Below are 22,711 nucleotides of genomic sequence, written 5' to 3'. Positions count from 1 at the left end.
GCTTATCAATTCTTCAGCTGTTTTGATGCATAGGTGCTACTTAAAAAGAATGGGTTCTTTCTAATGATGTGGCTCTGAAAAGATGCTCAGAGAGAACCATCTCAGCGATGGTTTTGTAGAAATCAGCTGTGACACAGTTGCATGGCTGGAGTTCAGTTACACAGCAAATGTCACTTTTGGGAAAGGGGAGAAGAAATTCTTGAGGACCTCATTGGTCTTGGCAATTTTTTTTCTTTTTCAGAGTAGGGAAGGTCATGTTGTTATAAAAGCTTAGTGCTTTCTTTTCTGTGGTATTCAGGTTGTATTAATTTTCCCATTTCTCCTCAGGAGCATGCCCTGCTGGATGCTGTGCTGGGTTCCAGCATGATCACATCTCTGCTAGCAATGGACTCATGGTGCTTCCTCGCCCGGTAAGATGCTCTTAGTACAAGTCAAGCAGGTTTTCCACAGATCCAGCTCATTCTGTTGTACATAATTTGCAGTTTGTTTGAGAGAGATTTTTGTAAGATAGAATTGTCCCACAATTGGATTGTTTTCAGATACAGACCATATTTGAAAATTAGGGGTAGAATTGGCGTAGTCATTTTTATGTTCTTGCAAGCAAGAGGAGCATTTCTCTTTAATAATTGATTTTTGAAATGGTTGTCTCAAGTAAATCGTGTCTCTGCAAATCTAGTTTAAATATGTTAGAAGAAATGGCAATTTCTCAGACCAGATTTATGATATTTAGTCTGTAGAAGAATAGGAAGTACAGATTCACAAGCTGCTCTCTCTCATGTTTCAGGTATGGAACAGCTGAGCTGTGTGCTCACCACGTTAATGTGATTGCCCACTTGGTAAGAACCACAGTGATGTTTTCAGTTTGGCACCGGTTTTAATTTGAGTGCTACCAGCAAAGATTCAAATGGAGATTTGAATCCTTCAAATTGGCTTAGTAATTAGCAGAAGCAGTACAGTGAAAATATAAACCAATATGCCCTGCTTATTTTATTTACAGAGTTACTGCTGTGATCCCACATAGCAACTCTCAGAATATGCTGTACAGAATTTGTTTGCTCAGTGGTGATTTTTCCCTCAGTGCAGTGAGGTGCATTACTCTTTTACCCTAATGCAGGTAAAGGCTTGGCCCAGTGACTGCTGCCAGGTCCCTGCCCTGGGTGTGCTGCTGAGGCGAATGCTGTTCCTGATGGCTCCAGAGCATCAGGCAAGTACAGCACCAGCATCTGCTGTTGTCAGTAGAAGAGATTTGAATCAGTGGCCTGTGTTCAAATATTCCCTTTCAGTTCTAGAGAAGTGACAAGATGTTGAGTGCTCATTTGCTGCACTTGTTATTGTACTTGTTATTACTTAGTCTAAGTCATTAAGCCACTAAGTTATTACTTACTGTGGATCCCACTTCGTGTAGATGTGCTCTTTAAAACAAGAAAAGCACAGTGACCTTTCTAAGAGTCTTGCTGGGTAGCAATAAAGTCTCTTTTTTGACAAAGTATGAAAACAGCACATCTCCTCAGATCGGCTGAAACTGTGTCCTGTCATTGCATCTGTGACATCTAGGAGTGTTCTCTTGACATCAGGTGTCAAGAGGAGTGTCTTGTCCTGTCAGTGCCTCTCTGTGTACCCTGGAGGGGCTGAAGCCCTCTCTTCTACTCACTAGGGCCATTGCTTCAAGCGGCTGAAAGAATCAGTTGCTTAATCATTCTGATATCCTCTATGTGGCAAGGCAGGTGGCAGTTTCTAAATGTTTTTCATATAAAAAGATGGATTTTATTGGAATACTCTGCACAAATTTTTCACATAATTGATCTGAAGCAAACCAGCAGCGCATTCTGGTTTCTCATCTTCCGGGCTATCTAATTGTTTTCTGATCTGTTTAGATTGTTACCTTTTGTTTCCAGGTAGAATTTGCTCATGAGTTTCCTCCTGAAGGGGTGGAGAACTTGGCTGTGTGGCAGCACGTGTCCCTCAGAGCCCTGAATCCTGACCTTAGGGCACAAGTGGCATCTCAGCTGTGCTCGGCAGGGCTCGCGCGGTGCCGGCAGTGGCTGAGCAGCAGCCGTGCCTTGGGAGGGCTCCCACATGTGGTAAGGAGATCTGCTTCTCTCTGGAAAAATGAATGAACTCTAGTTTTTCAAACTACAAGGGTTCTGTTGCTGTCACCTCAGTTCTATTATTCAGTCTGTTGCAAAGCTTTTTTCCGTGCCTAGCTGGATATGCATAAGCAAGAACTCAATTTTAATGTTTTCTTGTATGCAGCACCTTAGGACCTCTACTGTCCCAGTGGAGGTTCTGTGATGCTCTAGTTATTCTACTTGTTATTTGCTCTCTGGCTGAGCAGATGTATTTTTCTTCAGAATTTCTGATTTATGCTGTGCCTTAGCATACAATTCCTCTTCAGTTTTAAAGTCCTGGCTAGTTTGATGCAGCATCAAATCTGAAAGATGCTCACTGGTCTCTTTGAGGGAATATGAGAAGCCAGAGGCTTCCACATGAAATGTCTGCTGTCAGACTTCTCCTGCCAGTGCAGTAAATGACCTACAGTGTGTGTGAAACTCACAGAAGTAATGGATGGTTTCCCAGCTCTGGAATCTTTGTTGGCTGCTCTCCTGCTGGATTAGCTGTTCTGTACAGCTGAGGCAGCACACTGGGCTTCTTGCCACCTTGTATCATTTTAGATGTTTCATATGAGCCTGGGGTTTTGGGTTGGTTTACATGTAATGTATTTTGGTTGGTCTTACACATATTTTCCTCCTAGAACACTGCCCTTTCTGTCCTGCTGGCTGCCTGCAATTCTGCTGATGCCACTCTGGAGGCAGAATTTAGGACATCTGTCTTGGAAGTGCTCAGTCAGTTCTGGTCTTTTCTCCAGGTTAAGCAGGTAAGAGAGTTTGCTGCTCCAGCAGTGGAAGTCTTGGAGAGGCTGGTGCTGTTTCCTCAGGTTGTTGTTACTCATTTGTTAGACTTGGATTGGACTGTTTCAGTAAAGCACAGTGTACCAGTGCTGCCCATCTGATCTCAGCTGGTTTATCTGTAGGGCAGTCATGAGCTCTGGGAAGCTTGAGTTTGAATTTCCTGAATGTTACATATATGGTTCCTTGTTACTCCATCTGTTACTCAGTGTCACATTCAGACTTGCTCAAGGAGAAGCCTGAAATACCTGATTTTGCTTCATACCAGTTACAAATTTGATGTGTTTTAAATATTCATCAGAATGTGACCAAAACTCAGGGTGATTTGATTAGAGCACAGCCCAGCACATGGTGACACACAGGGCCAATCCTCCTGAGGTGGTCAGGCAGTGTCCTTGTGACCATATACTTGTTCATGGCTGCAGCTGCATAAAGGAAGGAAAAAAAAGGATTGTCAGGGTTTTCATGCTCCAGATTAAAAAAGAAAGTTTGAGAGTGGGAGTGAAGAACCAACAACGTGCCCCTTCAGAGATCTTTACAAACCTCTGCCATTCTGTGAGGACATCTGGCAACTGAAAGTGAAAAGAAATAGTTCAGATAGCCTTTAGGTGCTTATTTTAGTAAGTGGTGGAAGGAGAGGAGGGTTAAGAAATGTTCTTCACAAAAATCAAAGAAAATGGTCTCAGAAAATATGGCTACCTAGAAATACTGATATGATTATTTCAATATTTACTTTGCTGCTTACAATGCAGTGTTTTACGTGTGTCAAGTCAGGCTAACAATTTTGGAATGCTGCTGTAACTTGACATTTTCTCCTAAGCAGTTATTCCATGAGCTAAAATGCAGTGTTACTGATATCTTGTGCTCTCTTCAAGGTCTCTGATGAGCCATGTCTCCAGAAGACACTGTGTTTATTGCTTCACCTTTTGGAATTCTTCATCCAAGCATTAGATGCTCAACTGATGACCCTGGTAAAAAAAAAAAAAAAAGCTAAAACCCCCAGCACCACCTTATGAATAATTCACTACATGAAAACCAAGTTCTTTGTGATTTGTTGAAATCTCAAATGAGTTATTTCATGGTCTGGCCTTCTCTTAACGAGGAAACAATCTTCCTTGATTACTTTCCTGGCCTTTAAACTGAGTACATGGCATTTTGATTAACACTGCTTTTGAGAATCCCTTTCCTCTGTAAGATAATTGAGATATAAGGAAGTATGATAGAGATCCTGCTCATTTCTTTCTAAAATGCACCTGCAGCTTTATCCTGGCCAGTTCTATTGGAGGTGCAGCATACCTCCTTCAGGTGTCTAAACTCCATGGGTTTGGATTTAAATGAGCCTGCTCAGTTTTCACCTGCAGTCTGGCTGATGAGGCTTTGCTGGGATTTGTCTCCTGCAGGTGTTTGCACTGCAGTCATCCCTGCTCCAGCTGCATCCCCCGGATCATGTCCGTCTAGCAATGGTGGATTTTCTGTCTTCCATGGGAAAGGTGTTTATTCCACAAGAAGCACAGGTAAATGGAATTGTGGCCTTAGTGAAATTGCCTTGTATTTTGATAAAAAGACTTTTATTTAAATATACAGTTAAGGGATCAAGTTCATTAATTAGATACAGGAATGCCAGGATAGTTGTCTTGGATTAATGGTCTGCAACAGGTTTATTTTTCATCAGGACATGCTGAATACGTGCAAGATGCTTGGAGGTTCAAATGCCAGTCCTTTCTCACTGGTGAGAAATAACAAGAAGTGAGAATAGAATGTTACCTCCCTCACAGTGGTTCTTTAGCCAGACAGGGCAGTAGCACTCTTGCATTTCCCAAATCTGTCCCTCAGAGCAAGTCTTTAATAATAAATCATGATGGGGAGATATGCACACCTAACTCTTGGGAACTGATGGCTGTTTCTTCCTGTTGCAGAGGCAGGTTGTGCCCCAGCTGTCCTGTCTGTTTGCCTCTCTGCTGGCTGACCAGACCTGGCTGATTCACCAGCACGCACTGGAGGCATTCACACATTTTGCAGAGGTGAGCAGAGAGCACAACTCTGGGTGCAAGGCATTTGGTTCTGTTAACTTCTGTTGTACACAAATTCTCCTGTCTCAAATGTTTGCTGCTCCTCACTGCACAATCTGGATCTGAGTTACAGCTGTTGCACACTGAAAGTGCTGAGGGCTGGTGCAGTTGGAAGAGATTTCAGGAGCTGGAAGTGAAGAAGGATTGGGCACTGGTTGCTTAGATTGGTTGCAAAAGGGTAGGGAGACCTAGGGAAAATAGAAACATCTATTTTCTTCCCTATTTTCTTGAGAATTTTCTATTTTCTAGGGAAAACAGAAACATCTATTTTCTTCCCTTGTTAGCATGAATGTACTGAACAACCAATAACATTTTTGATAGGAAACAAGACATGAAGATGTTGTTCCTTGGTGCCTTAATTCTGAAGAAGTTAAGAACAAAGTTGTTAATTTTCTGGCTAAGGTATGTATATTGTTTAACCATTTTACTGCTATCTTAGTTGATGCTGTACATCTGCTATCAGCAATACACAGCATGGCTCTACACTTGCATTATCTGCATGACCATTAAGTAACTTTAAAATAAACTGTCTGGTTGAACTTCTCTACTTGCTTTAATCAGCAGAATTAGCAACTGCCATTCCTATGCACACTGGTCCTCCAGTACTTTCAACTTAAAAGCAAAGCATTTATCATCCTTAACCAAAAAATACTTATTAAATTGCACTGTTGTTTTTGAAGGAAGTTACCTATTAAAAAGTCAGGATTTGATAATCTGGTTTGATTTCCTTCCCCATTTCTCTTGGATCAGTTTCTGAAATCTAAACAAACATGTATGAAACATCTCAGTGCCTTTTGCATATTAGGAAAAATCCTCTTAGGGCAGGTGGCTGTTGCTGCAGAAAAGTGGCATTGGGAAAGAGGGGGCAGCTGCAGTTTGAGGCAGGGCTCTCTGGTTGAGCAGCTTTTGGCAAGTAGATAATTTGCAAAAGAATTGGTAGCTGCTAGTGATGCTAACCCAAAGTTGTAGATAACCTCTTTGATTAGAAGAGTGTGTGAGAAATAATACTATTTGGACTGCACATTAAAATCCCTCCCTCTCTCCCTTTTGTTCTGGCCTATAAATTGTGCCTATGAAGGTTGGTAATGCTGCCTGGGTTTAGTTACCTCTCCTGGGGCCTTCTCTCTAGACAAGGCAGGTGGAAGAGACAAGAGAAGCACGAACAGAACGCCTGAAGCAAGAAAGGATTACCTGGAGTGCACAGGTTTTGAAAGTGGATGGAGAATTGGAGTCAACGGGAGAGGTATGTGTGCTTCTTTAAACTGTTAATTTCTGTCAGTTCTGAGGAGTCTCTGAGAAGGCTGAGCTGGTCTTGCTGCCCTCCACGTTCTAAGAAAAAAATCCTGGGCAATCCTGTTTGAAGGGCAATCCTGGCCCATTGTATGATATTTTAACGGTCTGTAGTGCCTGCCAGGCAGCAAAAACCCTCACAGGACAAGGGACTTTTGCAGCTCTGTTCCACCTAAGGGGTTCCTTGTGTTTGGATGATCCCCCAAGTACAGTATTGATGTTTCATGTTTGCTTAAATCTGCAGCCTGTGGCCAAAAGACCCTGTCACCCCCCATCTGAGGAGCAGTACAAGGCAGCAGTAGGCACGATGGAGGGAGCAGTGGAGGCTGTGAAGCTGCTGCTCCAGAAAGGGTCCCCTCCAGGCTGGCTTGCAGTGAAGCTGGAGGCTCTGCACGCAGCCATAGCCACCCTCAGGGACAGCGTGCGGTAGGTGCTCCACGGGGCTTGGGGACAATGGCCCAGCTCAGCTCCCTGGTGGGAGGGAGGAGGTGCCTTTGTGCCAGAAGTGCTGCAGAAGAAAAAGCTGTGACATGGGGCAGTGCTCTACAGTACTGCTGGCTCTTGGTTTGTGTGCCAGGATGGACTGAGGGGTGCAGTGCCAGCCTCCCCTGCATAGCCTGATGAGTTTGAGTGGACACTGCTGGACATCAGAGCTGTGGGTTTGTATATTGCTTGTTCTTTTACTGCGTGGAGATAAACATTCCATGACATTGTATTCTGAATACTGAGAGGTTTGAATCTGTTGTCAAAGTAGCAGTGACCACGTTCCTGTCACATGCAGGTACTCCACACTAGGGTGATCCTTTAAAAATAATCTTTATTGGTCATAGTTAAGAGCACAAAGAACATGGTGCTTAAGCAGTTTGTGGTCATTCACTGTATGGTTCCTAGCACCTCTTGTGCCATCCACTGACAGAACTATACAACAGAAATAAATAAGTTGAACAAACTGTACGTTCATCTTAAAATCATCTCTTAGCTGAAAAGTTAAAAGGACCCATTCCTAAGGGCTTTATTTTTCTGGGAAAGGAAAAAAAAACAAAACAAGAAAACCAAAGGAAAAAGGCACATTAACCAAGAAACTCAGTGTGACTTTCATTTATTGTCAGCAGTTTTTCAGGGAAGGGGTGAATTCTGGATTAATCTCCTACACCACTCTTGGCCTCCAGTAGCACATCAGCACCATCACCACCATCACGCTGTCCTCTCTCCGGGAGCAGTGGCAGCACCACAGCTGGGCATATTGCTGGAGTACAGGCTCACCCCTGCAGCTTTTGGCACAGACTGGGAAGGAGCATCCCTGGCAAGAGCTCAGGCCCCACAGGATCTTGTGGCTGTGCAGCAAGTGCCTGCCTTGTGGCAAAAGCAGTGCTGAGGTACTTTATCCATTGTACTGGGGAAGCAGCAACTCCTGTCACAGGATCCAACACACCATAAATCACCTTGGTCTCGTTCAGAACTGTTACCAGTTTGTATCATCTTCCCAGTTCAACTCCTCTTCTTCACCCCAGCCTGTAGCATCAGCCTAGAATCACACAAAATTATCAAGATTAAGGTATGGGGAATGTACTGGTGTGCTTAGCACAGGCCCAGGAGCCAGGCAGGTGCCTGTGTGGCTTGGGATGGCAGAGCATTCATACACAGAGCCAAAAGCCCAAAAATGAAGTGTCAGCATTTGCAGCTTATGGTCTTAAAGAACTTTAAGGTGATTCCTCTTGTAGTTCAAAAGCAGACTTAACAGGCAGTCTTATTTTTTTTTTTTTTTACTGTTTGTATCAAACCCACTTTTCATTTAAAAAAGGATGCCATACATTAGATGATTTCTTTCCCCCAAGAAAGAGCTGTTTTCTTGTTGTATTCTAACTAAGTTTGATCTCCCCTTCCCACTGACACAGAACTCACTGCCTTCCCCCCAAAATGGGGTTGGGGTCATGACAGTCACTGGACACTGGGCCACTTTGGAATGTCATAAACAGCTTCTGTTTACAGCCCAGGCTTCTCTCCCCATGCTCCCTGCTGTTCCTGGGGTAGCTCTCTTGAGGCTGAATGAGCAAAACCATCTGAAGTCAACACCTGTTCCCTAAGGGAGTTACATGTTCAACTGGGAATGCTGCCTCCCCTCCTAGGAAACAGCACTGGTCTTTGGAGTTTCCCTGATTGGGCTACAGGGATTTATCTGCTTAAAGAAACTCAGTTTTGTGACCCCACTGTGTCTTTGAAATAGAGAAACGTTTCAGCTATTCTTTCATGAAAGCATCACATCCATAAATCTTTACTCTGTAATCCAGAGGTTCAGGTTTCCTGGACCTTCATTTACAATGCTGTTATGTTTTGCTAGAAGAGTCAGGAAAAACACTTCAGTCCTGAGTATTCTCTGTGCCTGAAAGCCCCTTCTGTTTGTGACTGGGACCATGCCTGTTCAGCAGCCAGGATCTGGCCTTGTTTTACCTGTCCTGACAAACCAAAACTCTCCTTAACAAGTCCAGGATACAGCAGCACAGAGTAAAAGCTGGAGCTAAAACTCCTTAGTACCTGTAGTAGTGTACAAATGGAGTCCATTCCCTGTTTCCTAACAGAGCTCTCTCTGCTGTATCAAGTGCCCACTGCAGTACCTGGTGCCTGCTAAGATGCTGTGTGCTGAGGAGCCTCTCAGGGCTGCAGTCACCTAAACCTCGAGCCTCTTACCTCAATCACATCAGCTGCTGCAAATTTGGATGAAAACAGCAGTGTCTGGGAGGCACCTTCTCTGCTGGATACCCCACCCGAGTGAGTGGGAACAACTGCTTCTGTCCTTGCCTCAGGTAAAATCAAGAGGGCAGAAGAAGGTTTAATGTCTGGGATCATGTCAGCAAACCAGTCCAGCTCTGGGTCTTGCACAGGTTTCCTCTTTACTTTGATCGTGAATTCTTCTCCCAGGCCAGACTCTGATGAAGACTTCAGCCTTTCCTGAAAGGTTTTTGGCAACACAGTTTCTCCCAGTTGTTCCTCATGGTCCCACTTGTCATTGCTCCAGCTGTTCCCATGGCAAGACTTTGTGGGGGGACTCAGTCTGAGGCTTTTGAATTCTTTGCTCAGTTGATGGGTACCTGGCAGAGGCCTTTCAGCTGCATCAGCCTGTGTCACAGTGGGGCAGTTTCCTGAGGACAGTTTACTACTGGGGCTCCTGGGTTCAAAGTCATCCCAAGGCTTCTCATCTATATCATGATCAGCAAAATAAGGTCCTGTGCTGCCCCGCAGCTCCCGGGGCTGAATTTGAATGTTCACAGTTTTCTCAGTGTCTGTCTCCTCTGGCTCACTCCAGTCTGGCCACTCCTCTGCTGGCTTTTCCGAGGTAGTCAAAGAGCTCCTGCAGTTCCCCAGTGTATTAATGCTTCCAGGAATTCCATTCTGGGGGGGCTGAGTGCCGTGCTCACCTGTGGAAGACAACGGTGTTACATACCCATTTAAAGAGAGCAAGTGCAGGTAGAGATGGAGTTATGTCTAAAACTTCTTGACATTACAGGCACCACCTGGCTTGGGAACAAGCCAGTAATTGATTGGAAAGAAAGCTCCTCTTGGATTAGAAAGCAGGGACACCTTCCTGCTTGCAAAGGAGGGAATTCACCTCAGAGCCCTGAGCAATACAAGCTGATTGCTGATAAGCAAGAGGTGTCTGAGAAAAGGCCATGGAAGGAAACAGAATCAGCTTTGATTGTCAGGATGAGCTGCCCTGTAAATCCAGAGTATCTGCTGAGCTGTGAGAGGGGTGAAAGCACAGCACAGACTCTGCCATAAGAAAACAAATTCAAGTCCAGGCACCCAGTCTGTGTATGTCAACTTGCCAAATAGCTATTCCCTAGGATGTTAAGGATCACACTTCCCCTTCCCTCACTGTTGCCTTCTGTGGTTCACTGAATCTTTCAGATCAGCACATGGGGGGAAAAGGCACACCTTTCAAGCAACACTTCCTTGGTGAACACTTGATTTCTGAAAGGAAGCACTAGGGTATGTTTTACCTGTCTTTGAAGCCAGGGGATTGTCCTGTTGCACGGGAAGCTTTTTGCCAGGTGCGTTTGCAGAGCTGGGGAACGAGCTGGGACTGCTCTTCAGGGGCCAAGAGGTTTGGTTTCTCTGATTGCTCACTCCGTGACTGGGGGAACCTGCCAGGATAAAGGCAAAGAAAGGACACAAGTCCACAAGGTGTGCAGTCAGTCTGAGCTGAACTGCCTGCAGCACTGGAACGTTGTTTTTGAACACTGAGGCCTGGCACAGCAATCCAACAGCTGCACCTCCTGATCCATATATAGCACAATACTCCTCTGTTCCTGCTGCCTGCAGCTCTCGACAGTACAAAGTTATGGCAACTGTACATGGTCAGCTTTGGTGAGATGTTCTTTCAAGAAACACACAATGAATAAATTGATTAGGATCAGAGCAGATGCTTTACAAATGCTGTTTGCCACCTGCCTGGATCCAAAATCCCAACTGCATCACAAATCCCCCGGTACCTGCCTTGTACAAAAGCACTGCACTTGCTCACAGCAACTCCAAGCATAAGCAAACCCATGACACTACACAAGCCCCTTTCCATGCCTGGGCATGGGCACAGCAGCTTCCTGGAATGAGAGTCTCTACTCTGAAGGCTGACTGCCAGCTGCCCTCATATCCCAGCCTGAGGTGAGGTGGGTGGTGGGCAGTCAAGGCCATGCTTTGGAGCTGCCCAAGGCAGGTGTATTTCCCTGGCTCAGTGATGACAGCTTGGCAAGCATGTGGTTGCAGATCATTTTTGGGAGTTGCAGGGTATGATCAGTACTGGTGATGACTTGCCAACACCATCCTCAGTTGTGTGGGACCCTGTTGCTACCACTTCAAAATGGCAGTTTGGGCCAGTGCTGCACTTCCTTCCACAGGGCTCGTGTGTGTTCCCAGCCAGCTGTGCCTGCCTAGGCTAGGATCACCAGTGCCTTCAGACACACATGGCCCTCGGGAAAGGACTGCAAGGAACACAGAGAACCCACCCCCTCCCCCAGTGCCCTTCATTAAGGGCACATCCTTTGAGGGACTTGAGCAAACAGCTCGTTAAGCATCATATGCTCAGCCTCTTGTGTTGCTTTTTGCAGATCATCACTCACTGTTGAGGACAAAGGTGGGCTTTTTGTTGTTTATCAATAGTTAAATCAGATTTAACTTTTAAGTATAATATGAAAAATAAACCTGGTTTCAGCCTGCAATCCAAAGTGGTTTATTTACTACAGTCTACTAAAATAAATAATGTAAAGAAACTAATGCAGTGAGCCATCCACAGATTTTAATGAAGGGTGGTAGCTGCCAGTACACATAAACAGGAAGCAAGCACTTAAACTGATCTCTGTCAGGTATTTCATTTGGTATCTCTACTTCTAAAGTTGCACAGATGCTGACTTTTCCCTTGTTATAAACATTCTTAGTTTCAATATCCAGAGAAGCTTTCCCTTAGCACACTTGGTTCCAAGTTATCTAGCAGGTGCAGGGGCTACTGTCTTCACTTGCATTAGCTGAAAAGCCTCCAGAGAGCTGATAAAATAGGGAAGTTCGTATTCCTTTTCCAATCTATGAATAGAAATTGTGGGAAGAACATGAGATTTACTGTTTTTAAGAACAGGAAGGACAGAGGGAATATTAAATAACTGCCTATATAAGTCCTTTAGAAAGGAAACACAGTTTTTCCACAAAAGACACACACATTCTACCTCTTTTACTTACAGGAATTCTTAAATTAAGAAGAGTTTTCCCTTTTCCCCAGTATATTTGGTGTATTTAAAATACTTTTATATAACTCTTCCTCTGATAAAAATTCTATATCTGCAAATAGCACCTAACCTAAAATCCAAGTTTGGCTGCAAATTAGCTTTTTTTTCAATTAACATGTCCCCAGGAACAGATTAATAATCCAAGAAATTCTGCTTATTCTGCTTGGACAGAACAGGTGAGCATCCCAAGAACACTGTGACTGTATCTTTTACCTTCTGGGGAGAGATCAGCAGTTTTCATGAAACTTGGTGCAGAGCTTTTGAAGATCTTTGTTCTTTCTCCACCTACAACCACTTCAGGCCCGAGCAGGGAGACGAGGACGGCCAGGCTGTGCAGGGTTATGGCCACGATGGAGTCACTGGTGTCCCTCAGGCCCAGCAACACCTGCACCAACAACACACTGATGTCAGCACAGCAGAAAACTCTGCTTTTGCACTGCTTGCCTCCTCGAGTGTTACTTTTGCAGCACATCTCGTTTCTAATCCTCTACAGCTCCCAGAAGAGACTGGATGTTGTTTCATAGCATAAAATCAGCCTTCCACTTTGTGCTACCAATTAAGCAGCGTGGCTGATGCTAGAGGGTGAATGGGGCTCTCAGCAACCTGGTCTGGTGGAAGGTGTCCCTGCCCGTGGCAGGGGGTTAGACAAGACTAGATGGTCCTTGAAGTCCCTTCCAACCCAAACCATTCAGTGATTCTGTGAAATCCCATATTCCAGGACACACCACCCACTGTCTGCTGTCCCTAACCTGTGGCAATATGATGTTCTTCAGCTCCTCCTGAGAGAACAGCTCGGCATAGGCGTGGATGTGGGACAGCAGCACCATCCTCACGTGCTCCTCGTGCACCTCAAACAGCTTCAGCAGCACAGGGATCACGTGGGCCTGGAACAGGGCTGGCGACAGCAGGCAGCTGGTCTGGCTCTCCCCACTTTGCTCTAGGGAACAGAGGTGAGGATGGGAAAAGGCTGCTTCACCCACCAGAGACAGCTCACCCAGAAGCTACCGAGTGGTGACACCAGTAGGATCCTTGCTAATTCTCCCCCCAGCATCAGCAGAGCAGTGCAAAGGAGGAAGCACAGATAACTGTCCTTTCCAGTTCTGTCTGTTAGAGCATTTGTTCTGCTCAGGGAAACATCACTCTTCCCTTGATTCAATGAAACAACCGCTCTGAATTAATTCCAAACTTGTCAGGAATAATTGTGATGAGGAAGTATTTAAAGGTCACCTTTCTTTGGGCCCAGCAGATGAGGAAGAAAACTCTTGACAGCTACAGGTTCTGCAAACACGAGCTGATTGAGTAGGAGAGGCACCAGCCGTGATGCTATCAGCTCCTCTGACAAGCCAGCCACCCTGTCCAGCAGGAATCTGCATTCCAGGAGACAGCAATTAGTATCAAGGCAGCCTTCCATGCATTTATGCCTGTTTCCCTTAATATCATTTTCCCCTTTTTGTGTCTGACTCGTGCAGAGTCAGTGTCCCACTGCAGCCTCTCCCTCTGTCTGCATTCTGACCTACAGACAGAAGCCTCTGCTCCTGCCTGAGGCAAAGCTTGCACAAGCCAGGAGCCAGAACCACATCCTGCAAAACCCCACACCCGGATCAGGGGCTGGCACAAGCACATCCAGCTGGCACAGGAAGCTGCTAGGACATCAAACTGCCTCAGAGCTGCTGGCATCTCTCATAAAGAGCTAGAGTCAAAACTGCAGCAGAGAGTTTTCCTCTCACTCCACACCCTGGGCCACCACAAGGATTTTTCCTGCTGCTTTGGAGAAGGCTCTTCTACCTACCACACAAGGGAAGTTTCCCTTGCACAAAGGGAATCCCATTTTGAAACCACTTCCATCTAATGAGGCCAACAGAGTATTGATTGGGTTTACCAGAGTTTAATTTTGTGCAACTGCTGTCAGATTTTCGTTTTAAAAATATTAATTATCAGTTGCTGCTTTCTCTCTATGCTTGGAGGAGACCAAGGGTGCACATGATGTGAAGGCCCCTCTGCCTGATGGAAGGGCAGCACTCCCTATCTTTAAGCAAATTGTTCATCCCTTCCTCAGTAAACACTGCTCACACAGAGAAAGTGAGAAACATTCAATGTTCCTGCTAAGGATCTCCATTCTCCTCTTACTTCCTCCACTTAAGCCTCAAACTAATTACAAATAACTGATGCATAAAATAGGCAGGAAAACAGCACTGTGAGAACACCAAGGCTCTTTTATATGGAAAAAGAAAAAATCACCTTCTCCCCTTTTCAGGCCTAGATAATGCCATGATTACACAGAAAATTTCCCGACAGAAAAATTCTTGGGGACGACAACACTGGGATTTACTGCAAGATGTTCCACTACTGCAGCTGAGACATCCATTAAAGGCAACAGCTTTATTCTTGGCACCACATGATTAATTCACCCAACAAGTCTGTTTGCAAACTCTCTCATTGGCAGCTGCATCACTCTGGAGGCTGGGGAGCATCAGGATGATGCAGAGCCCAGCAGGGACTGCTCCTCCTGAACACCAAACCAAGTCACAAGGAATTGGGAAACAAGAGGTGGAGAGTTTCCTCTTTGATAGGGCTCTTACTTTGGCTGGAGTACCCCAAGTGTTACAGAGTGAACAAGGTTCTGCCAAAGCCACCAAATCTGCCACCTGAGGAAGTGGCTTTGGCCAGGAGCCTTCCCAGGTCCCCCCACAATCCATTTGCAAAAGTGTGCATTATCATTCTGAAATAAGAAGCTTCCACATTACAGTTCCTTCACTTACTTGAAAAATTCAGTTTTCTCCTCCTCAGACTTTAGTGTTAAGGTCTTCAGAAAATTCACAACTTCCAGAAAATCATTCCTAAGCACAAAACCAAAAGCTGTCAAGTGTAATCCTTACTGATGCTTAAACCACCCACTGTGAAGAGAAAGCCCCCACCACTCCTTCAGCAGAGAGAAGAGACAGAGGGACCCAAGTCAAATGCTGGGATCAAAAGTGCCAGCAGGGAGGTGACAGCTGAAGGCTGCTGCTCAGCACCTCTTTGGGAGGGTGGTAACACCTCCTTAATTTAAGGAGCCTCTTTGTCAAAGATCCCTGCAAGAGGCAGGGATTAAGTCTGCACTCCCATCCCACCTTCACAAAACAGATGCTTTGCTAGACAGAAATGAGCAGTACCAAGACCAAGAGAGGCCCGATACTCCTGTCCTTACCTGAAGAACTCGTGAGACAGTAGGCTGGACAGTGGTGGGCGACACTTTGGGTCTGGATTCAGCAGTGTACAGTGCAAGGTTTGCTGAAAGCTGGAGAGAATATCTGCTGAAACTGAAATCCAGAGCACCTACAGTTAGATTTCTCTCTCCACACTCAACAAGGTATGTCCAGGAGTCCTCTACCCACCCCCGCAATCTTATTTTTAGCTCCATCTGATAACAAAAGTGCAAAAGGAAGAGGAAAATAGCATTTCCATTTCCCTTTCCAACCTGCCTGGCTACTGGGCCTCCAAGGAGTGCTACTGTTCTCCCAAGAAACTTCCTGCTGCCTCTCTGCTGGAAGTGGCAATCCTTTCTCAGCTGTGGCTCTCAAGACCCACTTGCCACATCCATAACCCTTGGGAGGACCAGAGCAGGTTTGGGAGTGCTTGTGTCACAGGGGCTGGTGACCTCCAGCCACATCTGACCACATCCCCACAGGAAAAAAGTCTGCAAACAAGGAAAAACACTGGCCAACGAGCCCACAACACTCCTGCCAGCTGCAGAGCAAGGTGGAATGTTCAGCCACACAAGGAATGAACCACAGGGCCTGTCACCAGCAAAATAAACCAGTGTCATTCTCACCCTGATCATTGAGAACTGTCAGGAGATTCTCGACTGTTGTCCCAAACGCGTAGGCGTCCCTCGCATGCCCGTAGCTGCTGGGCAGGATTTTGAAGTCTGCAGACTGAAAACAAAACAAAATAAAACAAAACCAAACCAAAAAAAAAAAAAACAACAAACCAAAAATAAAAAAAAACCAAACACCAAAGCAGGAGCTTATGAAATGGTGTTTTCCATAAGTCTTTATTCCCACTCCCCACCATACACACTCTCTAGTTCTTTTTATAGCACCAACGCTCCACTGTGTACCCTACAAGTAGAATATTATGCTAAAAAAAACTCCACTGGGGAATTTATAACCCAAAGGAGCAACTCCATCATGATGAAACAACTCCCTAATGAATGCAGGCAGTCAACAGCTTTCAGCATTTCTATGGAAACAGGCAGTAATTAGAGAGCAGAAGCGTGCTCCTTCAGCACAAGCAGCTCCAAGGATTCTCAATGGCTAGGAAGTGACTAACAGGTAGGGAAAAGGCTGTGGTGAGAGTTACACAACCATGGGACCATTGTGATCTGGGTAATCTCAGCAACTACTCTGATTTTTGCAAAACTTTGGTGATTTAGAAGCAACACAAAGCATTTGAAAATTAGTATTACCTGTGCCCAACACCATTCCCAAAGCAGGGACGGGACAGAGGAGGGACAAAAGGAACAGAGGAAACTTCAGATATTATCCAAGAGCCACTTCCATGCCATTTAGGCATGAGGAAATACAACAAGAGTGTAAAAATATTTCCTGAGCATCAGGGTTTTCTTTGCTGGCAGCAGGAAGCTCCTTGAGCTGTCACTCACCATCTCCTCGCAGGGGATGCACGACTGGTCTCGCACCGACCTCACGTGACGCAGGAACTGCAAGGACAAGAGGGGGCCATGAGCTGCCTCCGTGTCCCCTCAGTGCCAAGCAGCAGAGCAGGCTGTGCCCATGGGCTGGGGGTGGCAGCAGCTGTGCCCCTGCCCCTTCTGCTGGCACCCAGGGCAGGCTGTGCCTGCTGCTGCCATGACTCTGCACAGCAGGCAGCAGAAATCAAATCCCAGGAATTGTTCTTTCTGCTACCAAGCAGTGAAAATGCCACCAAGCACAAGTTAAGGAGGCATTTAAATTATTTTCTTTAATGGCTCCTTTCCACCTGAATCTTCCTGCTCTTTTTTTATATCAGTCTGTAAGGGCAAAGATTTCTCACTCTCCAGCCAGCAGCGTCCCTTAGAAAAGCAGCTGGGTTTTGGCTAATGGAGAATTAATTTGTGTGGACGTTTTAGTTTATAGTAATGGTGTCCTCAGAGCAAAGATTCAGGACAGAGCTGGAAGTGAGCCAACACATTTAATAGCAAATCCAGCTAAGTGGAAAGACTTGGACCTACATCCCCATAGATGGCCAGATTCCAGAGGCCAGGAATCCTCCTCTGGGCATCCAGGGGGGTGCAATTGGCTTGGCTCTTACCTCTGGGGTGGCTTCACTGAAGTTACAGACTGTTTCCATTCCTCCCAGCTTCCAGTGCCCATCCTCACTCACAAACACGGATGACAAACAGACGTTGTTATGCGTTAGGTTTCCCTAAAACAAAAAGCCAAAAAAATGGTAACTGACCTGGGGGATAGATGAAGATGTAGAATCTTAATCAGCACTAATTAGGTACTCCAGGGGGCTGAGGGAAAGCTGCCAAAAAAACACACAGTTCCTCTGGGAACTGTGTAGGTGACCAGCAGGTGCCAGGCAGGAGGGCCAGGGTTTTAGAGCAAAGCCCTAATTGTCACAGCCCCTGCAATGCAACTGTAAATCCAGGGAAGTTCTCCAACTGTGAACACAAAACCCCAGAGCTACAGTCTGAGCTGGGATTTACCTGCACTCCTGGGCAAACACACAGTGCCCAGACAGGGCAGCAGTGACACCAGTCCCTGGCACGGGGCAACAGCTGTACACAAACACCAAGCAATCCCATTTCCCTAAAGCAAGAAGTACTACAAGCAGATCCATGAACTGAGAACTGCTTCTTCCCTCATTTCCACAACATTTTCAATTACCATTCCTCCTCCAAAGCAGGCAAGTTTAGCAGTTTCAGCCTACAAGAACCGTAGGGCACGTGTCTGTCTTCTTTGGGAGGAATCAGCAGTGAGTCACCCGGGCACGGCCAGGTACAACGCTCTCCTGTCACATTTTCTCCATCTCCCACCGGAGCCTGATGATGCTACCAGGGGTACCTACCCTGTCATGGAGGAAGATGAGTGCCAGCAGCACATCGTAGATGCCTGCACAGATTTCTGCAGCAGAGAGTGTCTCCAGGACCATCTCCAAGGGCTTCACCCGCTCCGTGACCAGGTGGATCCCGTTCGCCTCCACGGTGCAGGAGAGGAAGCGCAGAAGGCAAGGGTGGCGCAAGGTTTTCAGGTGCTTCCAGGAACAAAGATGTCTGTTAGACCTCCTCTGAGACAGCTCCTCCAGAAGCTGAGCTTAGTCCTGCCCCCTTAGCCATGTTATCTCATGGGATTCAGACAGCCCATCCCTGCTCCTCACCAAGCACCCAGCAAAATTCCTCACTCAGACTGCAGAACTTTTTATAAGACATTAAAACAGAATCATAGGATGGTCTGGGTTGGAAGGACCTTAAAGACCATCTTGTTCCATTCCCCTTCCACAGGCAGGGACACCTTCCACTATCCCAGGTTGCTCCAAGCCCTGCCCAGCCTGGCCTTGACACTTCCAAGGATCCAGGAGCAGCCACAGCTTCTCTGTGGGCAACAAGTGCCAGGGCCTCACCACCCCCACAAAGAATCTTTTCCCCTATATCCCATCTCAACCTACTCTCAGTCTGAAGCCATTTCCCCTTGTCCTGTCACTACATGTTCTTGTCTCTCCATCTGTCTTGTAAGCTCCCTCCTGGCACTGGATGGAGAAAATCTTACACAGAATAAAAGTCTTACTCAATAATAAATATGGTATTTTGGGTGGGATTCATCCACAAAAAACCCTGACTTGCATCTGCAGGAGGAGGCAGCACCCTGCAAAGGCAGGCAGGCACTGCTGTCTGAACATTGTTGCCCCAGCATGCAGCACAGAATGAACTCTGCACCTGCCAACCCCCTTCTGCCCCATGGCCAACTTGGCTTCCACTCTTCTCCTGCCCTCACTCCCAAGTTTGACCCCGTTAACTGATTCCCATCCTGCCAACAGAAGGAGGGACAGCTGTGCAGCGTGTCCCAGGCACAGTCAGTACCTTGGCAGCTTTGTTGACCTTCTCCTCGCTGTCCCGCTTGTACACGAACACGGAGGCCAGTTTGCCATCCTGGAGCACGGCCGGGTAGATGGTGTGCCCGGTGGGCAGCGTGAACGGCGGCTCCTCCAGGCTGTAGCTCTTCAAAGCACTGTTCTCCGAGCCCATGCCTTGCACAGGTCCCCTGCCCACCACCAACGGGCCCTGGCTGAAGGAGGATTTGCTTTGGGCAGATTTAGTTCCAGCAGGTGCTGTCCAGGTCACGTTCAGAGCATTTTCTGCAAAGCACGGAACAGCCATGAAGAACCTCCTCCTGCCAGTATCCTCCCCTTGAGCTTAAGGACAAGAATAAAATCCCCGAAGTTTACCTCGTAAAGGAAACCCAGTGGCCACAAAAGGGTTTGGATCAACAGGTGAGCAGCTCTCAGCGGTGGGGCTTGGATTGCACTGGCACCTGTGTCAGCATCGCCACCAGCTCTGACACAGTGCAGCACCCACAGCCCATCCCTGACCTGGCTGCCAAGCTGAGATCCACCAAAAGCAGGATCCACCAACACCCCCCGCCACACAGACACCCACTCCAAGGGTTTAACTGACACCAAGCACAGTCAGCAGTTAGCAAGGGTGACTGCCACTCCACAAGGAGCCTCTGGCCTTCTTGAAAACACCATTCTTCAGTTCTCCAAGCCAGAGAAGAATTCACTAAAGGAGGAAGGGTTACAAGCTGGATTTCAGGAGGTTACCTATAGCCAGGCACCCTCCTCCAGGAGCATGTTTTCCCCCTTGATTACCTTCTCTCCATGTGACAAATATTCCTTCTGCCTGCCAACCCTTCCTTCCTCCCACAGCCTGTCAGGATGAGGCTGACACAGATTTCTGTGCCGCTTCCTCACACACAAAACCAGTAAAACAAACACACTGATTGCGGAGGCTTTTTTGGAAAGCACTGACCCAGCACATGCTCTGTCATCAGGCTTGTGATCACAGGCCACGGGTGAGACCAGAACCTGTCTGCACACAGAAGTCAGCAAACCTTCCTCAGGAATCAGAGGGACAGAGCAAACCCTCAGTTTTCACAAAAAGTGGGGGGAAATTTCCCACCCCCAAGCTTGTTTTTTTTTTTTTTGTTTTTTTTTTTTTGTAACTGGAGAATTGCTTTATTGTTGTCATGGTCATTTCCATGGTTGTTTCCAGCCATGACCTGAGGCTTCAGGAAGGCAACAACACAGGAGTCTCCCAGCTCCCCAGCAGAGCTGTTCCACCCAAGCTGCTGCTCTGGCCCCTCACCTGTGTCTCCAGTTAGGTCTCCCCCAAGCCCAGAAGTGCTCGGGGTCTTTGCAAAGAGAGCTGGTCTGTTACAGTTCCCTGGCTCCTTTAACCCTCCAGAGGGTACCACCTGAGGGTACAACAACCCCTGCAGCCGGAAAGCGGGGAGGACAGGGGATTTTGATTAATTCTGTGTCCTGATCCACCTAAAATCTGAATTGGATTAACTACAGAACCTGCAGCTTCCGCATTCTCTCCCCTCTGGTGTCGGGCATGGATCTGCACCTATTCAGCACTGATTCCTTAAATGGGACCTTTAAGACATAAAGGGAAGGAAAGTTATGGAAGTCTAAACTGCAGCTTCCCAGCACTACACAGAGGGGCTGACAGGTGAAAAGGAAACACAAAGCAGCACTAGCACACATCTCTAAACTGGATTTTTTTTTGTGAACTCCCTGGCACAAAAGCATTCACACTGCCCTCAGACAGAACATTCTCCTCTCCAGACAGAACCTTGGAGCTCAGTGCTGGCAGCCCCAGGTTATCCCTCCTCACCTGTGTGCAAGGCACCCACTGCTGCTCCTGGGCACAGCCAGTGCATTTCTCGGCATTCTGCTCTTCCCAGCTGTGCCTCATTTAGTTGTTCTACCCCAATGATTCCTCACTCAGGACACCTGAAAGTATCTGGGCTGACCTGATGCCTCAGGTTCCTTTACATACACATGGACATACTTGGCTACAGAGACACACAGAGTTTAGGAACAGAATCATAGAATGGTCTGGGTTGGAAGGGACTTTAGAAGCTCAACTCATTCCACTCCCCTGCCATGGGCAGGGACACCTTCCACTATCCCAGGCTGCTCCAAGCCCCATCCAGCCTGGCTCTGGGCACGTCCAGGGATGGGGCAGCCACAGCTTCCCTGGGCAACCTGTGCCAGGGCCTCACCACCCTCACAAGGAAGAATTTCTTCCACACACCTCACCTAATCTTCCCCGGGTTCCATTTGCAGCCATTCCCACCTTGTCCTGTCACATCTCCTGACGAAGAGTCCCTCTCCAGCTTCCCTGTAGCCCCTTCAGACACTGGAAGGCTGCTCTGAGGTCTCCATGCAACCTCCTCCAGGCCGAACAACCCCGACTCTACCAGCCACAGGGGAGGTGCCCCAGTCCCCTTATCAACTTCATGGCCTCCTCTGGAGTCGCTCCAACAGTTCCATGTTCTTCTCATGCTGAATATTGCGACTCCAGAGTCACCCTCGTGCCTGTGACGCACCTGAGATCTGCTGTACGACAGCCAGCTGCAAACACACCGCCCCTCTCAGCACCAAACACCGAGCAGCCTGTGGCACCCCGGGCTTTCCAGCTTTTTTAATGGCTATTGGAACTCCAGCTGGCAAAAGCATCTGCAAAGGTTTATTCCCAGGTGTGGCTCTCCAGAGCCAAAACAAACCATTACTCACGCAACTGTGTAAGAGCATTAACCCTTTTGTATCTTATTTTCAACAGACTGTGAACGTGAACGTCAGATGTAATACATGGAACACCCTGGGACAGAGAGGAGCCCGGCAGGGAAAGCCAGAGGGGTCGGTAGTAAAGGACAATGTGGATTTGCTACCAGAAAGAGGTGGAATTTCCATTTAGCTTCCTTGCGGAGTGAATGACAGCCGCATTCAGAGTATTCACCCGAAACACGCACCAGCTCACAGAGAGGCTGCTCCCGGCTTTCCAGGCGCCCTGCCCGCCACCTCGCAGGCCGGCGGAGCCTCCGGGAAGGGCTCTCAGCGGAGCCTCCGGGAAGGGCTCTCAGCGGAGCCTCCGGGAAGGGCTCTCAGCGGAGCCTCCGGGAAGGGCCCTCAGCGGAGCCGGAGGCTCCGCTCCCAAAGGCAGAAGTGTCCCAGCGTGGCACCTTCACCCCGCACAAGCAGACCCTCGCAGGCAGCGGGGCGATCAGCAGCCCCGTGGGAAGAAGCCCGGTTCTACCGCGCTCCCGCAGGGCCGGTCCGACCCCGGGCACCGGGCAGAGCGCGGTTTCAACCCACCCGGGAGCCCCGGGTAAGGCCGGCTGCGGGCACGGCACAGCCAGAGCCGCCACTGCGGGAGCTGCAGCCCCGCGCCCGCTGCCCGCGGGTCACGCCCCGGCCCGGCGGCGGCACCGCGTCCCCGGCGGGGCTGGCCGGGCCCGGCCCGCCCGCCAGACCCCATGGCGGCCCTCACCCTCGGCCCGCCCGTCGCCGTTCACCTGTCCCCGCCGGGCCGGGGCTCCGGTGCCGCTGGGCCCCGCCGGCCGCTCCGCCTGTCCGTCCGTCCGTCCGTCCGTCCGCCCGCCGGCGCCGCCCGCCGCGCGCGCCCCCTGCC

The 22,711-nt window shown here is 47.9% G+C and overlaps 2 protein-coding genes across 8 annotated transcripts in view; one reads left to right on the top strand and one right to left on the bottom strand.

The window, feature by feature from the left end:
* The window catches only part of FIRRM (FIGNL1 interacting regulator of recombination and mitosis), a 23,681-nt gene extending 9,797 nt beyond the window's left edge, over positions 1-13,884 (top strand). The window contains exons 10-21 of one of the 5 annotated variants that reach the window (XM_068199326.1): positions 328-410; positions 785-836; positions 1,115-1,204; positions 1,896-2,081; positions 2,753-2,875; positions 3,782-3,877; positions 4,307-4,420; positions 4,823-4,927; positions 5,297-5,377; positions 6,105-6,218; positions 6,510-6,691; positions 13,553-13,884. In XM_068199326.1, coding sequence (XP_068055427.1) covers positions 328-410; positions 785-836; positions 1,115-1,204; positions 1,896-2,081; positions 2,753-2,875; positions 3,782-3,877; positions 4,307-4,420; positions 4,823-4,927; positions 5,297-5,377; positions 6,105-6,218; positions 6,510-6,691; positions 13,553-13,727 — 1,401 coding nt within the window. In that variant the 3' untranslated portion in view covers positions 13,728-13,884. Of the gene's footprint in view, positions 1-327; positions 411-784; positions 837-1,114; positions 1,209-1,895; positions 2,082-2,752; positions 2,876-3,781; positions 3,878-4,306; positions 4,421-4,822; positions 4,928-5,296; positions 5,378-6,104; positions 6,219-6,509; positions 7,220-12,158; positions 12,390-13,552 lie in introns of those variants that run through there. The other 4 variants (XM_068199325.1, XM_068199327.1, XM_068199329.1 and 1 more) reach the window with 4 other exon arrangements.
* SCYL3 (SCY1 like pseudokinase 3) lies at positions 7,068-22,711 on the bottom strand. 3 transcript variants are annotated; one of them, XM_068199331.1, is made up of 14 exons: positions 22,596-22,711; positions 19,094-19,368; positions 18,085-18,270; positions 17,323-17,436; positions 16,676-16,732; positions 15,845-15,947; positions 15,221-15,332; positions 14,793-14,870; positions 13,261-13,400; positions 12,783-12,970; positions 12,247-12,418; positions 10,261-10,404; positions 8,951-9,678; positions 7,068-7,790 (listed from the first exon to the last, which is right to left on the bottom strand). In XM_068199331.1, the coding sequence occupies exons 2-14, from the start codon at positions 19,256-19,258 to the stop codon at positions 7,728-7,730; spliced, it is 2,250 nt and encodes a 749-aa protein (XP_068055432.1). In that variant the 5' UTR covers positions 19,259-19,368; positions 22,596-22,711; the 3' UTR covers positions 7,068-7,727. The 3 variants fall into 3 exon arrangements, with proteins under 3 accessions (XP_068055432.1, XP_068055433.1, XP_068055434.1); XM_068199332.1 differs by lacking the exon at positions 22,596-22,711 and adding an exon at positions 19,882-20,115; XM_068199333.1 differs by lacking the exons at positions 18,085-18,270; positions 19,094-19,368; positions 22,596-22,711 and adding an exon at positions 17,723-17,929.

The sequence above is a fragment of the Anomalospiza imberbis genome, chromosome 9, assembly GCF_031753505.1.
Source record: "Anomalospiza imberbis isolate Cuckoo-Finch-1a 21T00152 chromosome 9, ASM3175350v1, whole genome shotgun sequence".
Classification (NCBI taxonomy): Eukaryota; Metazoa; Chordata; class Aves; order Passeriformes; family Viduidae; genus Anomalospiza; species Anomalospiza imberbis.
Note: the sequence above shows the minus strand (reverse complement) of the source record. Positions and strands in the feature narration are given on the sequence as shown.

Excerpts from the sequence above, each read along its gene's own strand:
- SCYL3 (XM_068199331.1), bottom strand. The coding sequence starts at position 19,258 with ATGGGCTCGGAGAACAGTGCTTTGAAGAGCTACAGCCTGGAGGAGCCG. Across the intron at positions 16,733-17,322 it reads TCAGTGAAGCCACCCCAGAG|TTCCTGCGTCACGTGAGGTC; the intron begins GTAAGAGCCAAG and ends TTGTCCTTGCAG. Across the intron at positions 7,791-8,950 it reads CAGCAGCTGATGTGATTGAG|GCTGATGCTACAGGCTGGGG; the intron begins GTAAGAGGCTCG and ends GTGTGATTCTAG.